Raw genomic sequence first — 16,892 nt, 5'->3', positions numbered from 1 at the left:
TTTCTTTGGTATGTTCCTTCCGTTAAAGCTTGGATATTGATACTCATATTGATCAGGCCCTTTTTATTCGGATTTCCTTAGTTTTTACCTAATGTCCTTTTTTGTTTCTAGGATCCCATCCGGGACACCCCATTATAGTTATCTGTCATGTCTCTTACAGGCTGCTGTAGACCGTGACAGTTTCTAAGACTCCTAGTTTCAGATGCCCTTGGCAGTTCTGAGGAGCAGCGGTTAGGGATTTTGCAGAGAGTCTCTTGGCTAGGATCTGATGTTTCCTCATCAGACTGAGGTTACCGGTTTGTAGGAAGACCCCAGAAATGCCATTCCCGTCATGTCAAGGGTATACGCTAACCGCATGACCTATCAATGTCGATGCTGACCTCGGTGACCTGGCTCGGGTGGTGCTTTCCAGACTTCTCCACCGCAGCTGCCCCCCCCTTCCGTGCCCTATCCCTTGGAAGTGAGTCAGTCCACGTTCAAGCGGGGGAGGGGGAGGCTAGGATTCAAATTTTTATAATTTTTCAAACTTTATGATATTAAAACGTACTTTATAAAAACTGACTCTTGTAAGTAAAGATCTGCTTGCTAAAATGAACACTACTCTGACAGCAGTCGTTTTGTAGGTATATACTGCATCTAAAACAGTAAGAAATAGATGTCCCATTATCATTGTGCCTCTATCAAGCTGGTGGGTTTTTCTCTGAAATAAAGCAAATCCAGTCATTAACTCTTCTGCCCGGATCATGGGTGGCAAATACCTGGCATCCCCCCCATGCAGATAGTGATAATTGATAATGGCTCATAAAATGCTGATACAGCTCTACACATAATAACACAGAAGGAAGATCATCCGGAGCAAGTTCCACAGACACAGCAATAGAAGGTTCCATTTACATAAATGTATTTGCATCAGAAAAAGCCTACAAGGATAAAGAGGAAACTGTTCATGGTGATTGTCTCTTAGGGACTGACTGGGCTGATTTTACTCCTTTTTCTTTGGCTTCTTGACTATATTTTCCTGTAATGATCGTGTAACACTGATGTGCCGTGGAAGAATTCTAGGCCAGATTCTTGGCAATCTCAGTATTTTCCCCCAAAGTAAGAGGACATGTTTCTGTACCCGCGTAAAACAATGTCCCGATGGCTCCAACACTTGGCTGCTTTCCACTCCAAAGTCTCCAAAGAGACCCAGCTTTATCTCTCTGGTTTGAGCTTTCTTTACCTAAAAATGATGCAGGCTGCCTTCTAGAGCTATTCTTGACTAGAGAAGACAAGTGTGGTCTGAACTACGGAAGAGAACAGTCAGAACTCTTGAGGAACTCTGCCGGTGTGCAATTTCCTAAAAGGACAAGACTCGGTTGGCACGCGGGGACCCACGGCGCGTCTTCGCGATCCCACAGCTCCACTCCAGCCCTGCTGGGGACAGCCCATGGCTGACCAGCGGCTCCAAGTGCCCGGGAGGTCCAGAAGGACGCGAAGCCAGCCACCGTGCAGCAACAGAAGCTCGAGTATCCAAACAGACTCGTACAACTAGAATTCCCTGTCCAAGGGGCCTTCCCTCGCCACCTGCTTCCCAAATGGAAAACTCACAGAAGACGGAAGTCGTGATGTCACGGGGGCTTCCACGAGGGAAACAGGAGCGTGGCAGGCTGCACCCATTTTTCTTCATGGGCATCACCAGCAACAGTGAGGATCCTTAGGCAGCACTCCCTACTCTTGCTTCAATCCCCGCTCTCCTTTAAAAAGCTGTTTCAGGGGCGCCTGGGTGGCTCAGTCGGTTAAGCGGCCGACTTCGGCTCAGGTCATGATCTCACGGTCCGTGGGTTCGAGCCCTGCGTCGGGCCCTGTGTTGACAGCTCAGAGCCTGGAGCCTGTTTCAGATTCTGTGTTTCTCTCTCTCTCTCTGCCCCTCCCCCATTCAGGCTCGGTCTCCCCCCCCCCGCCAAAAAAAAAAATAAATAAATCATTAAAAATTTTAAATGGCAGGCTTTTCAAGAGCAGGTATCATATCACCAATTCCTAAGGACCTCTTCACCTCATCTAGAAGGAAACACTGTAGGAGAGAACCCACTTTTAAAAAGATAAAAATAAAAAATAAATAAATAAATAAAGCTGTTTCCCTCGAGGCTACAGACGGATTTGCCCTGACAAGTGATGTCGGTCCACAGCTTGCTGCGGGCTAGCCACTCCCCTGCGTAAAGCCTTCTGCAGGGCTGTTACCGAGCCCGTCCAGGGACTGTGTGTCACAGGAGCGCCCCTTGGCACAAAGGGCAGCCATCCCACATCACCCACCAAGGAAAGGGTAAGCTGCATCCTTAAGACTCTGTACTTGAAGCCTTCCCCAGTGATTAGGGGCCGTTCAATTCTTTTAAAAATGCAATTTCACACAGAGCAATGGAGAGTGGAGAAAAAGAAAAGGCGGTCCCGGAAAGGCGATCCCTGAACACCTGCTTCCAAAGAGGAAAACTGATGGGGCGCCAGGGTGGCTCAGTCGGTTAAGCGTCTGACTATGGCTCAGGTCATGATCTCGCAGTCCTTGAGTTTGATCCCCGCGTCGGGCTCTGTGCTGACAACTCAGAGCCTGGAGCCTGTTTCAGATTCTGTGTCTCCCTCTCTCTCTGCCCCTCCCCTATTCACGCTCTGTCTCTCTCTGTCTCAAAAATAAATAAACGTTAAAAAAAACCAAAACAAAACAAAGAGGAAAAATGAGCGAAGGAGAAAGAGAAAAAAGAAAAGAAGCTCCTTCCCTGTGAACACACTCTTCTCTGGGCCAGGCTGCCCGGGGGGCCTCTATCTGTAGGTTCCTGCCACGTGGGGTTTGTTTGCAGGTCTGAGTCTAGAGGCTGAAGCCAGGGTGCCAGCCTGCTCCCTGTCTCCAGTCCCGCACCACGGAGGCCACAGCCCACAGACTGTGGCCCGTCTCCAGTCCTTCAAGGCTCTACAGAGGGACCCGCTGGGGTGCCAGCGGCAGATGCTGTGGTAGCCAATTTCATCCTGAGACACACAGGCCCACAGGGGAAGAGCTAAATATAGAAGAAAGTAGCAGAGATCACGGCTGCAGGGCAAGAGCAGCCGGGGCCGGCTCGGTCAACGGCACCTTCCTCAACCCAGAATCCAGAATCGAGGAACACGGGACAAAGCCACCTCAGGGATCACTGCCCCACGCCCTCATTTGCAGAGGTGCTAGATTTCACCTGCCTGGCTCATTCACACAACCCCAGGGCAGCCTGGAACCAGACCCAGCCCGACGCCTGGGACCCCCAAGGCTTCTGTCTGCGTCCACGTGCGACTCACCCACGGGAGGGGGGGGGGGGTCTGCCCTCAAGTTCTCTGGAGCTTATTTTGAATTTCACTTTCAAAGCTAACAAGTTTGCTGATGTTCTTTCCAACTCCCTGGAAAATCCTAAGTAGCAGCTTAGAAAAAAGCGGAAGTACAACCACTCACAAACACTCTTTAAAACTACCAGGAAGTGACAATTGAGAGTTCAAGGGGAAAAAAAAAAAAAAAACCTACAAAAATCAGTCGAGAGAACTAACAGAACCCAGCACCGAAAACCAGCTCTGGGAACAGACCTAAGGTCATTAATGGTGGTGACCTTGCCTCAGAAAGCATCCACCCTTCATTCCATGTACACGTCTATGTATACTTAATACACAAGAACACATATGCCCCAAGTACACACGGGGTGCTGGCCCTCAGTATTTGCATAAATACACAGGTACGCATTCACGGACACGTACAGGACTTTCACGTTCTGACGCTCTGGAGGGTGAGCCATGAACTATTAACGAAACTCACCTAAGCCAAAATGACTCACTGCCTGAAGATTTCAGGGCCTCATAATTCTAAGAGGCTATTTTGTTGCTGGCATCGACAGCCATGGCTTCGTCAATGAAAAGAATCTTAATTAGGGAGCCTATTTCTTCCCGGCCTCCCTTTCCAAAAATAACTAGTTCCCACCTGGAGGCCATCTTTGAACAGCATTTTGTAAAGCGCTGTGCCTGGATGAACACGGTCACGAGGGCCCGGCATTCTTTCATACAGCGCAGACTAAAAAGGAAGCCCAAGTTTCTCTGGGTTCTACCAGAAGCCAGGACTGAGACGGGAGCAGGGAAACACACGTGGGGAGCCAAGGCCCGCTGAGAGAACTATTCGAGCCCCATTATGTCATCGGTATGAAAACAGAAAGATAACTCAAACATGTGACCAGTGGTAAGTCAAGGGCCTATTGAGCTAAACTGCTTATCCAACATCATGATCATTCTATCACTGACATGATTTCATATCAGGATTCTGGGTCATTGGTTAAACCTGAATTCATGCAAAACTGAGGGAAAACCATTATGAATGTAACAACTGCCATCTATCCAGCAAGCAAATTCTTTAAAGCCTGTAGCCCACGGAGAAAAGTATTAAACAACGCTCCAGGGACTGACGTGGATGGAGTGACCTCCCGAGGTCTGAGGCACACCCCAACCCACCACCAAAAAGAACCAACTGGCGTCAAAGAGCGCACGCAAACATTTCTGAAGACAGAAACCGATCCGACATAAACCGATCCGACAACTATCCACATCCGTGGCAGAATGGTTTATTCACCAAGAAGACAGACGGTGGAGAAGCTTCTCCAGACTGGCTGCTGGGTCCACTGAAAACAGAAAAAGACAGCCCTGAAAAGCACACTGTCCAAGGGGCGCCTGGGTGGCTCAATCAGTTACGCATCTGACTCTTGATCTCAGGGTCTTGAGTTCAAGCCTCACTTGGGCTGCGCCCTAGGAGTGAAGCCTACTTTTAAAAAAAGGAGGGAAGAAAAAGAAAGAAAGAAAGAAAGAAAGAAAGAAAGAAAGAAAGAGAAAGAAAGAAAGGAAGAAAGAAAGGAAGAAAGAGAGAAAGAAAGAAAGAAAGAGAAAGAAAGAAAGAGAGAAAGAGAGAAAGAAAGAAAGAGAAAGAAAGAAAGAAAGAGAGAAAGAAAGGAAGAAAGAAAGAGAAAGAAAGAAAGAAAGAGAAAGAAAGAAAGAAAGAGAGAAAGAAAGAAAGAAAGAAAGAGAAAGAAAGAGAGAAAGAAAGAGAGAAAGAAAGAAAGGAAGAAAGAAAGAGAAAGAAAGAAAGAAAGAAAGAAAGAGAAAGAAAGAAAGAAAGAAAGAAAGAAAGAAAGAAAGAGTATGCTATCCTATATAAGAAAGGGGCAAAAGTGGAAAGCTGCACCCAGTAAGAAAGCAGTGAGATGCCCTGAGTGTTTTTATTGAGCCTGCGGCTGCCATATGCATATGGGACCTGTTTCTCTGTAGGTGTCTCAAACCAAGCAGATTTCATGTCCCTGGAATAACTAAGGATACTTATATAAAGGCTGAGGACTCAACTATAGGACTTCTGAGGAATACGGCCTTCAAGCCCGAAAATCTAAACAAAAGTAAATTATTTCACATAGGATGAAAGAATTTCTAAAATCACAATACCAAAGAATTGTTTGTATCTTAACCTTGAAGGCCACTTACAGAGCTGCGGGAAAACTATCTGTCGTGCTAATTTATACATGCTTTCAGCAAAGATTTGCTTAACACTTCCAATGCACACAACAGTGCAGCAGGAGCTGTGAAGACACAGAAGTGGAAAGACGAAACAGAGGGGGTACCCAAAAAGCACAGAAAAGACTAGAGGGGGAAAACACCCGACAGAATGATCCACCGTAACAGGAGGAGAGCTCATTCAGAGGAAGAAGGGAGGGATAAAGGTTAACCCATGGAAGAGGTCTTAAAAGGGGTAAATCTAGAGGCACCTGTGTGGCTCAGTCTGTTTGGCATCTGACTCTTGATTTTGGCTCAGGTCATGATCTCAGGGTTCGTGAGTTCAAGCCCCATGTGGGGCTCTGTGCTGTCAGCACAGAGCCTGCTTGGGATTCTCTCTCTCTCTCTCTATCTCTCTCTCTCTCTCTCTGCCCCTCCCCCACTCATATGTTCTGTCTCTCTCTCTCTCTCTCTCAAATAAATAAATAAACTTTTTAAAACATGGGGGTGCCTGAGTGGCTCAGTCGGTCAAGTGTCCAACTCGTGTTTTTGGCTCACGTTACGATCTCACGGTTCGTGAGTCTGAGCCTTGCATTGGGCTCTGCGCTGACGGGTCAGAACCTGCTTGGGATTCTCTCTCTCTCTCCCTCTCTCTCTCTCTGCCCCTCCCCTGCCCATGCTCTATCTCTCTCAAAAGAAATAAATAAATAACATTAAAAAAAAGGGGTAAATCTAGAGCAGGTCTGACATCTGTGATGCTCACAGATTGGCGAAGGCAGAGAGACAGAGGTGGTCATTCCACACTGGAGATCACCCATCAGCAAAGGCAGGAAGAGGGGTTCCTGAGGAAGGGGTTAGTCTGGAAGCGACGGAGGGTCCAGTGAACCACGGCCTCGGACTCCCCGGTGAAGGGGCTCCGGCCCAAAGCGACATGCAAAAACCAGTCTGGGATACACGCACACACACCCAGGACGCTCCCTTACCTTTCCCGTAGAAGAACTTGCGGTAATAATAGGCCCCAAGGTCAATGTGCTCTATGATGTAGCGCTTCACTTTCTCCCGGTGGATGGGCTGGTTCTCCCTCGGCACTTCCAGGACCGACACACCGGCGTTCGTGCAGTGGGAGCTCAGAGAGGACTCGAAGGAGCAGCCTTCCCCGGAGCTGAACGAAGACGAGCTGGCCCTGGAAAGGGCGATCCTCCTGTCGCCTTCCCCGCCAGTCTCGTTCCGAAAGTAAGGACAACTCAGGACGAGCTCGTTGCTCTTCCCGTCTCCCTCGTCAGCATCCAGGTTCTCCTTGGAGTTGAGGTCCTCCTTGCTCCCCAGAGGGGACTCGCAGTTGCCCGTCTGGCCCGCCGGCATCTGAGTCTGGGACGCCGCGGAGGCCCCGGTGGTGATGTTTTTCCGCTTCCCCACGTTGGCCCTCGTAGCCATGGCTTCGTTGATATTAAACAAAATGCTCTGGACGTCATAATGTGCAAAACACCGCTGACAATTCCAAGGGCGGACGCCCCGCTCCAGGCGACCATCTTCCGGGTCACACGTGAACTTGAACGTTTCATGTTCACTTTTAACAGTTCGCAGCTTCCGGAAGAGGGACGTCTCCACCGACTCCGACTTTAACCTCCGTTTGAAAGCTTTGTCCCTGTCTCTCCCCATGAGGAGGGCACTGTCCATGTAGTCTAATCCTGAGATGCGGACAAATTCTCCCCTGGATATCTGTGCTGCCGCGTGGAGGCTGGGAGAGATTGCAGGATCGCAGGGGAAACACTCAGGGAACCCAAAAGGGGCCATCGCTTTGTGGTCGTAATTCTCTACTCGGTACCCTCTGAGCATAGCAAAGAAGTTCTCGCCAGATAAGCCCTGCCGGTCAATGGAAGACGTGCTCCCGTACTCTCGGTGGAGGGCGGCCCCGGTGTTGGGGTTCACTGCATTTTGGTCTAAGACGTCTTCAGCATCGATGTCACTGATGGTGACATCGCTGTTGCTTCTCTGTCTTATGGGGTGCAGCCCTCTTTGAGGAGAGTGAACAAAGATGTCCCCAATGGTGTACTTCGCCTCCACAAAGTCTAGATCGAGCTTCTCTTCTTGCTGACCGTCGCTCTGGTCGCTTTGCCCGTTGTGCGTGAGGGACGTGACACTTTCGTAACTGGTCTGAGACCGGCTTTCCCACAGCGCCTTGCAGGTCAGCTCCTTGGAGCAGTCTTTCTTGGGAGGCCACTCACACACTCTTGCTCTCACACCCATCTTGGGCACGGCTGGGGTGCCATTAGCCGGACCACCGCTCTCGGTGGAATTCGAGGCATTTAAAGAGGTGGCAGGGCCCACGTTGCCATTAATGGCTTTAAATTTTCGAGCAAAATAATCATCCGACTGCATGATTCTGGGAGGATCCTTGAACTTGGAAGAGGCCCTGCCAAGCTTGTGCTTCTCTTCTTGGGACTGCCTTGGGTCGCTCATGTCTGCCGAGGCAAGAAGCTCCAAGGCTCACCAGCAAGACTGAGGTGAAACTAATTACATTGTCATTTACGATGCGACCATAAACGCAGATATAAAGGCTTCCTCTACAGCTGTACTTTCTCCTTTTAACCGAAAGCAAACAACATCCTCAGAGTATGGTTTTTCCAAAACCAGCTTGCTTCTCAGATGTTGAACTAATTTTGTATGCCTCTGTCCTTTTCAGGAGCATTCCTTAAGACATCTGGCCTGGAGTATTTCCTTCACCTGAATTAAAACACAGAAAACAGCCATTAGCAATTTTTGTCGCTCAAGTTCAATGCGTTCTACATAGGGTTTCTTATCGGTCCTTCTCTCCAATTTCTGCCCATCCCCAGATCCCCCAACCGGTCATGAAGTTTCAAGTCTCTGTTGCTCATACTGCTCCTTCTCTCTGGAACATTCTGCCTTCTCGCACTACTTGGCTGGCTGGCACTTATATGCAGAATTGAGCAGTACCCCTTCCGAGAAACTTTGCCTCGGCCCACATCTGCCAAAGGGTGCTTCCTTTGTGTTCCCACAGCACCCGTGTCTACACTAATGGGAACAGATCTCTTTATACTCCTACTGGCTGGTTTATCGACCAGTCTCCTCCACCAGCTAACTTCAAGCTCCTCTCAGCCAGGAACACGCCCTTCATCTCTGTACCAACATTATCTGTTAATGTGGCCTGGATTAAATGAGGTAGACAAAACATTTCCATTAGTTATAAAGATTAACACAATGGCCACGTAATTTTTTGAGTATCGTTATACTTCCTTTCAAAACATGTAAACTCAAAATGTCCAGCAGCACAAGGATCAATACCAGGCGTTCTCAATGTATTTTTAGAATGCGGTCTTGCAATCAAGTAAGAACCCGCCGAGATTCCTCGTGAAGTGGGAGGGAGCCTTTAAGAACTGGCTATCCAGGGGCACCTGGGTGGCTCGGTCGGTTGAGCGTCCGACTTGCGCTCACGTCATGATGTTGCGGTCTGTGAGTTCCAGCCCCACGTCGGGCTCTGTGCTGACAGCTCGGAGCCTGGAGACTGCTTCGGATTCTGTGTCTCCCTCTCTCTCTGCCCCTCCCGTTCATGCTCTGTCTCTGTCTCAAAAATCAATAAAAAACATTAAAAAAAAAAAAAAGAACTGGCTATCTGAACGAGTGTTTCTTTTTTTTTTTAATGTTTATTTTCTTTTGAGAGAGACAAAACATGAGCGGGGGGGGGGTGGGGGGGGTGGGGGGGACAGCGAGATAGGGAGACACAGATCCAAAGCAGACTCCAAGCTCTGAACTGTCAGCACAGGGCCCGAAGCGGGGCTCAAACACACAGCCGTGCGATTAAGACCCGAGCCGAGGCTGGCCACTTAGCCAACTGAGCCACCCAGGCATCCCACGAGTGTTAACTTTCTAGTTTATTATGCCACTAGCAATCCGATAAATGTGCAGGGTAAAATAAAAGCACAGAGATACAACACATCTTTGTGCACCTTTGTGGTTAATAGAAACTTGACTTTTTTTTTTTTTTAAGTTTATTCATTTATTTTTGAGAGAGAGTGTGAGCATAAGCAGGGAGGGGCAGAGACAGACAGGAGACACAGAATCCGAAGCAAACTCCAGGCTCCGAGCTGTTAGCGCAGAGACTGACACGGGGCTCGGACCCACAAACTGTGAGATCAGGACCTGAGTCGAAGTCAGATGCTCAACCGACTGAGCCAACCAGGTGCCCTGACACTTGAATTTTAATCAACTTTTATTTTTAATTACAGATCACCGTTTCAATGTATTCTATCTCTATTTAGACAAAAATATCTTCCAGGTATCATTATGTCCCCAACGGATGGAAGCCTTCCTTGTTGGCATAAGAATGTATGAATGGCTCTAATTCTTCTGAAAATAATGATGGTGATGAAGGTATAATATCACGGATTTCCCTCAGTCCTCATCAAAGCACGAAAAAAAAACGCAAATATTTGTTAGAAAGTATTAAAATTCCAAACAGCTGAGCAGTACTAGAACTCTTTCCAATGGGTTCTTTTTTTGTAAGTAATCTCTACACCAAAGTGGAGCTTGAACTCACCACCCTGAGATCAAGGGTCACGTGCTCCACCGACAGAACCAGCCAGGTGCCCCTCCGATGGGTTCTTAATGGCTTTGAGATGAACATGTGGTAGTCTTTTGGAATATCTGATATTTTCTTACCATGGCAACTTGCCTTCCCCTCATCAGGGGGGAAAAAAAATGGGACTGGGAATGATAAGATGCTGTCTATTCCCAGGGCAACTTCATAATTGAGGAAACAGAATGATGTTTTAGGCTGTGGTAAACAAAGGGAGAGCGAACAATCAGATGTTTCGGTGAACCAAACAGACTGGTGTCGGTCCGTGGTTCTCCGAAAGAGAAGAGACAGGTCTGCATCTTCTCTATTTCACTTGGAATTATTGTGTTTAAAAGGATCACGGGCGATTCTGAATGACAGTTATTTCCTGTACAATTGAGGCTATTACAGAATGCTTTCCTGGAAACTGAAAAAAATGACAACTGAGATATGAAAGAAAACAACTTGTTGCCTACAGTCTCGCTGCTGAAATGGTGTTTGATTTACTAGACCGGCTTCTACATGATCTCTAAATTCTATCGACAATTCTGCTGCTTATAGAACCCAATGAATTTGAAGGCTTACAAATGATTTCTAATGGCTGGTACAGAGATATGTGAATTCTCAACAGACATTCATATGACACTCATTTGCAAGTATATACTATTAATTACATACTAATTAGTTGTGTATAAAGAAGGAAGAACCATGCCCAGCGAAACCACCACACTGTACTTTGAAAAAATATAATCAGCAGCTAAGCACCACCACCTTAAAATATTAGAACCAAATGCCCTCAAAGAAACCAGGAAAGAAGGAATGAATAAAGATAAAAGCTGAAATTAATGGAATGAGGGAAAAACAAGGTAGAAAAGGGACAAATCCAAACGGTAGTTTTTTTTTAAAGAGAAAGAAAACAGATCTACTCCTTCCAAAGCCTGAAAAAGGCAAAGAGAGAAACAACAATATTATACAAGTCTGGACATGGGAAAGGAAACATGACCACATATACAGGAGATTAAAATAAATATTAAGCATAAGAAGAATTATACCACAAGCAACTGTAAAGCAACAACTTTGAACACAGAGGAAACTAATGATTTCCTGGCAAACCACAAATTCCCCAAACTGATCCGAGAATAGAAAATGTAAAGGCTGATTCTTGCTGAAGACAACAGAAACGTAACCAATCGCTACATAAAAATACGACCAGTGTACCCATGAGATGCAAAGAGCCATTTTAACCATTTTAAAACTCCTTTATCCTCCCATTTACGAGACCAAACGCTATTTAAAAAAATTAGGAAGTATCCCAGTCTTTCTTTTCCATGTCATGGCACGTGCTGAAAATACCAATATTCACACAGCACATGGCAGTCAAAGCAGGAAGCATTCAAGATTTGGGCGCAGATAGGACTCTGGCCCAAGCCCGCCACGCCTCAAGCTGAACAAACCAGCACCTCCCCATACGGGGAACCCACTCCCCACACTTCTGGGGGCAGCCCTGGGGTTAAGTCATATGCCGGGAGATTTGTGAGACACAGAAACCTAGCAAGGACAACACATTCACTGAATAATTACTTCCAGAAAAACAGATCATAAAATAGTCAGCGGTCTATTCTCAGCATTTATACCCTTTTACATTTCTAAATGTATCACTGTTTGTAACAGAATTTAAAAATACAAAATCTTCATCCCCTAGATCTCCCATAGAAATGGAAGATAATACACTGTAAAAAATTAGATTATTTTTACTTTGTATTATTTAAATTTTTTTTAATGTTTATTTTGTTTTAGAGAGAGAGAGAGAGAGAGACAGAGTGTAGGTGGGGAAGGCACAGAGAGAGTGGGAGACACAGAATCCGAAGCAGGCTCCAGGCTCTGAGCTGTCAGCACAGAGCCTGGTGCGGGTTTCAAACCCACAAGCTGTGAGATCGTGTCCTGAGCCAAAGCCAGATGCTCAACAAACTGAGCCACCCAGGTACCCCAAGATTATTTTTAAACATAAGAGATAGGAACAATTAAAGACAGATGAATTTGTGTTGAATTTTAGTATTACGCTGGTCAGAAAGCAAAAAAGAAGAGCAAACTGAGAGCACACAAAACTCTTCCCCAAAGAAATCTTCTGAGGCCATTGCTTCAGTTACGGTTTTTAAATTTTTGATGTGTGAAAACATCAGCCGTAGCAGACAGCTAGTGGCTCGTCCCGGCTAGGACCTATTATTCCCTTTCCTTCTCCTGAATCCCGCTGGGGAACCTTACCTCTAAAATCAGTTTATCCTGGGGGCCTAACTCCACCCCTGACATGTGACACAGAGCTGACCAATGAAAGTGCTGCATTCTCCTGCCTTCAGGGATTGGTCCAGGGATGAGCCAATGACAGCCCTGTCCTACCCGGAAGCGTGAGTGACCCACCCCCCCAGCATGGGGGCTAGGATTCTTGGCAGGGCTTAGGGGATGTAACATACACACGGAGCTGCGGGGCTCACTAGCTGGTGTGACCGCGCTGAGGCTGAGCCTCAGGAAGGAAAGGGAATCCTAAGGATAGAGGTCTTGACTCCCAACTAGACCTGGCACCAGATCTAGTGGGGTTTTTTTGTTTGTTTTGCTTTTTGTTTGTTTGTTTGTTTATTCCGTTTGAGTTAGGTCTTTGTGTAGTCCAGATCAACTTTAAAGGTTCTAAGAGACCATATTTACACTCAGTGAAAGACGGAAGACAGCAAATTCAATAACCAAAATACTTCGTACTGTGTTGCACATCGCCTGGTCCACGAAGAAATGAATTGAAAGTGTAGTTCTGGCACTTGGATCCAGAATCAAGACCGGCGCCTCTTGGGCAAGATCCTGCTCTCATGTAAATATACGCCCTTCAACGCATGTCACGTGCGCCGCTAACAACCCAAAGTGTTCAAAGCCAAAAAATTCCTGACGTGGTAGCTGATTACTAAAGTTGAAGCAGGGCTACGGCAGCTCCCCTCCTGGCCCCCCATCCTTCTAGCCGCATTTTCCAGCTTGCCGTAGCTCCCCAAAGTCAACCTACTGACAGAATCCTAGACAGCGCCTTCCTTTTACAAGGACTACTAAATAGGACTAAACACAAAGTATGATACACGGCACCTTCTTTTAAAAAGTATTCCCAGGCGAATTATTTTTACTACCGCAGTAAAAGCAAGACCCCTCAGAACAATCACAGGACTTGTTTGAAAGTGAGATAAGCTAGAAATATTAACATCATGCAATTAAAACCGGTATTACAGCACATGGGGAAGAATTAAAATCAAGGTCTTTGAAAAGCAGATATTAACAAGGAACGGTACAGGCTCCACACAGGGAGAAATGCAAACAGCAACAACAATGGAGGGGATGAAAATCTAAAGTGTGAGCTGGAATGACCTCTGGAATCATCCAGAACCTAGCGGGGAGGCTCTGGCTGGGAGGGAGACACAGACATGCACGCGTGTGCACGCGCGCGCGCACACACACAACAGCCCCACACCAGTGAATCGTGTTCGCCCTGCAGGGCCGTGGATGACGAGCTGGGCGTCTGGAGCAGCTTGTCTGGCACAGAAGGCCCTTCTGTCATCTTTCATTATCTTTACGTTGTTTGCAAGTTCTAACTTTCCGCCTTTGCCTGTGAGCCCGCAGCACTGAGCTAAGTTTTTGAAAGACCGAAATTTGCACTCTTAGTGGCACGTACGTGAATGTAACGGAAGTCCTGCAGACATCTGTCCCCAGACTTATTCTTTGTACTGACCAAGTATCTGTACAGCCTCTGTGCTCACACCCACTGTGAATCGAAGTGCAAGGTGGCGTGCCCGACCGGTGTTGCTGGACATCACAATGGCAGAAGAGACAGGAAAAGGATGGCACCTTAGAGAAGAGCCTGCAGAAATCAGGGGACTGTGATCGGCCCCCACACAAGGCACAGAGCTCACAATAATTACAGGTGCGCATCACTACCGAAGAAAATACAATCCCCCAAGCACAGAACTGTGTTTAAATGAAGTCCTTTCGGGTTTCCGGTGAGTCTGCGAGGCTGATATGAAAAGTCTGGGATATTATCCAGCTCAGTCCTGTTCCCCGCCCCACCCCTCCGCCCCGTTTCCTCCCCCATCTGCACAGCTGCCGTGGGAAAGACCTTGATCTCTTCACACTTCCAGCCCCAACCTCTCGGCAAATACCGCAGTTTCTTACTTCTCAGGGGAAAAATAAAGCCAATCTAAATAGTTCGCTGGACTTTTGTCATCACTTAACGGACCTGCCGACTCCTGAACCTGTCCCTCCGTGTGAGCCCCTGGCGGACAATCATTTAAGACTTACCAGCTTTCTTAAGATAAAAATCCAAACTGTGCCTGACAAGTCTCTTCCTGATCTGTCCTGCTCAGGCTGCAGCCTCATTGTCTCGGGGTCCTCCCTCCTTGTCCTCTGTGCTGTGGCCCAGACATGCTGAGTGCCTTTCCAGCCTTCAACCTGTCCACCCCTGCATCTGAGCTGTCCCTGGAAACGGAGCGTCAGCTGCCTGGGCCGAGCTGACATCCTCATCACTCTCATCCCTGACTGGGTGTCTCTGCGACACGCTCCCTTGGTGTCCTCTCTTTCCCAGACCCCCCCCCCTTGCTTCAACCTCCTCGCCTCAAGGCCCTAGGGCTGGGTCTGTTCCATTCACCACTTAACCTGCCGCGCCGGGGAACGGTTTCTAGCGTGTGGCAGTTATTCAATAAATATTATTAAATAAATGAATAAATTACTAAAGCCCTGTGTTAGACAGTAACCCTTTATGAGATAAAGCGTTGAGCACTTAAATGGAGAGTTCTTACGCTTACAGAATATACCGCAATCATGAAAGTTTAATAATTTTGCAGAAACATTTATGACAGAAACTCAGATAAATATGGAGAGCTGTTAGCTCCTTGCAGGCCGCTGTTTGTGCCAAGGCAGGCCCAGATCCTTCCCAGAACAGGTTACCTTGAACATAAGAGTCAACAGCTAGTCTGCTCTGGAAAGAGCTTCCCGCCACCCGCCACTGTACTGGCCACACAAGGTGGGTATAGACAATGTCTTCGAACGGTATGGAAGGAAATCATGCCATAATAAAGCCATATGAACCTAAGAGCCCCCACGTCACTTTTACGACACAGCGGTGCGTCTGCTCCTGTCCGGTCCTAGAATGACTGGGTCATTCTAACAGATGGTAAAAAACTGCTATGAGAGTTAAAATCTTTGAGAGACAGAGACAGAGCATGAGCGGGGAAGGGGCAGAGAGAGGGAGACACAGAATCCGAAGCAGGCTCCAGGCTCCGAACTGTCAGCACAGAGCCCGACGCGGGGCTTGAACTCACGAGCTGCGAGATGATGACCTGAGCTGAAGTCAGACGCTCAACCGGCTGAGCCACCCAGGCGCCCCTGGCATGAGAGTTTTAAACTGGCAAGTGCAGAGTTCTCAAACAAAAAAGGCCATGGTATTTTTTCCATGAAAGACAGAAGTGCTGTTTCATCAGATATTAGGAAGGCGGAAAATAAAACAGACCCCCCTCTATGGGCATATTATGGGCATCGCCATTGTCATTTGTCCCCCTCTTGCCTTCGTAAATGAAGACAGTACTTAAGAGGATCTTCAAACATGCTACTTTGCTTACCCCACGGCAAAATGAACTCACATTGCCAACCTGGTATGGCTACAAAAAACCAAACATCAAAAAAAAAATGGAAGTCATCTAGTTCCCTCTTTAGGCCATAACGGAGAGAAGGGACTAATAATCTGCATTGAGGTCTGCTGAGCTGCATGGATGCCCATCTCTCCAGGTAACCCCCTAAACCTGGACAACTGACCACGTGCCAAGACCGGAGACGGTACACAGCCCATCTCTGAACGATCACTAATTAAAATTTCTACATTTTTCGTCCTTTCTTTGAGCTGAGCTCTGATGTCAAGGGCACTGCCCCTCCCTCACCGTTTCCAACGATTCCTACATTTCATCAAAGTCTACGGCTCTTGTTCCCCACTAAAAATGGGAAGTTGTCAGCCGCACTCCGTGGGCAACTTAAAAAAAAAATCCACATGCGAACCGGTGTGACCTCACGGGCGGGAGGGTGGCCTCCGGTGAGGACGGGGCTCGCTGGGCAAGGCAGCAACCCACAACTTAAGGAGAAACTGAAGGATTTTACAGCTTGAAGGCATAATCTGTTCTCATGCTAATGGTCTTGGCAATAATTTGTAAAGGATAGAACAGAGAAATGGAGAAAATGTGATATTTAAGCATAATTGTCTTTAGATAGGATGTTTTTCAAAGTTTTCCATGAGACATCAGTGAGTCTTTAAGACCAATATTACAGTTATAATTGAGCCACTTATCAGGATTGCAGCTGTAGCAAATGGATTGAAAACCACAAAACACACAAATTATGAGCCTCATTCAAGGAAAAAAACGGTTAAAATTATATGGCAGACTTATAATAAAAGTCTAACTACTGTAAAAAATGCCTATTTTTCATACTCGTATTCCATCAGCTCTAATACGAACATGTATAATTGGGCAGGGACTAAATGGAGGGACACACTGTCCCCACTTGTACCCTCCCTGTGACCAGGATGGCAGGACAGGAGCTGAGGCGTGCTCGCGCTAAGGTCTGAAACGCGTTCGCCATAAAATCGCCAAGTTCAGGTACCTTCGACCTGGTATTGAGTGAAGCTATGGCTAAACAGCTATGAAACAATCCATGAACTCAAATGCCTATCAGAGCAGACCCCTAAACTCCGGGAAATGAGACAATGTGATAAATGGGCTGTTATTAATAATGGTCATAAATGGATATC

The 16,892-nt window shown here is 47.1% G+C and overlaps 1 protein-coding gene across 6 annotated transcripts in view; it reads right to left on the bottom strand.

Annotated features, from left to right (window-relative positions):
- The window catches only part of SIPA1L2 (signal induced proliferation associated 1 like 2), a 223,197-nt gene that overhangs the window by 99,991 nt on the left and 106,314 nt on the right, over positions 1 to 16,892 (bottom strand). For all 6 annotated transcript variants that reach the window (XM_042907476.1, XM_042907478.1, XM_042907480.1 and 3 more), the window contains exon 3: positions 6,489 to 8,229. In XM_042907476.1, coding sequence (XP_042763410.1) covers positions 6,489 to 7,965 — 1,477 coding nt within the window. In that variant the 5' untranslated portion in view covers positions 7,966 to 8,229. The remainder of the gene's footprint in view (positions 1 to 6,488; positions 8,230 to 16,892) is intronic.

Source organism: Panthera leo, chromosome D2, assembly GCF_018350215.1.
Source record: "Panthera leo isolate Ple1 chromosome D2, P.leo_Ple1_pat1.1, whole genome shotgun sequence".
NCBI classification, from domain to species: Eukaryota; Metazoa; Chordata; class Mammalia; order Carnivora; family Felidae; genus Panthera; species Panthera leo.
This window is presented reverse-complemented; position numbering and strand designations above follow the sequence as displayed.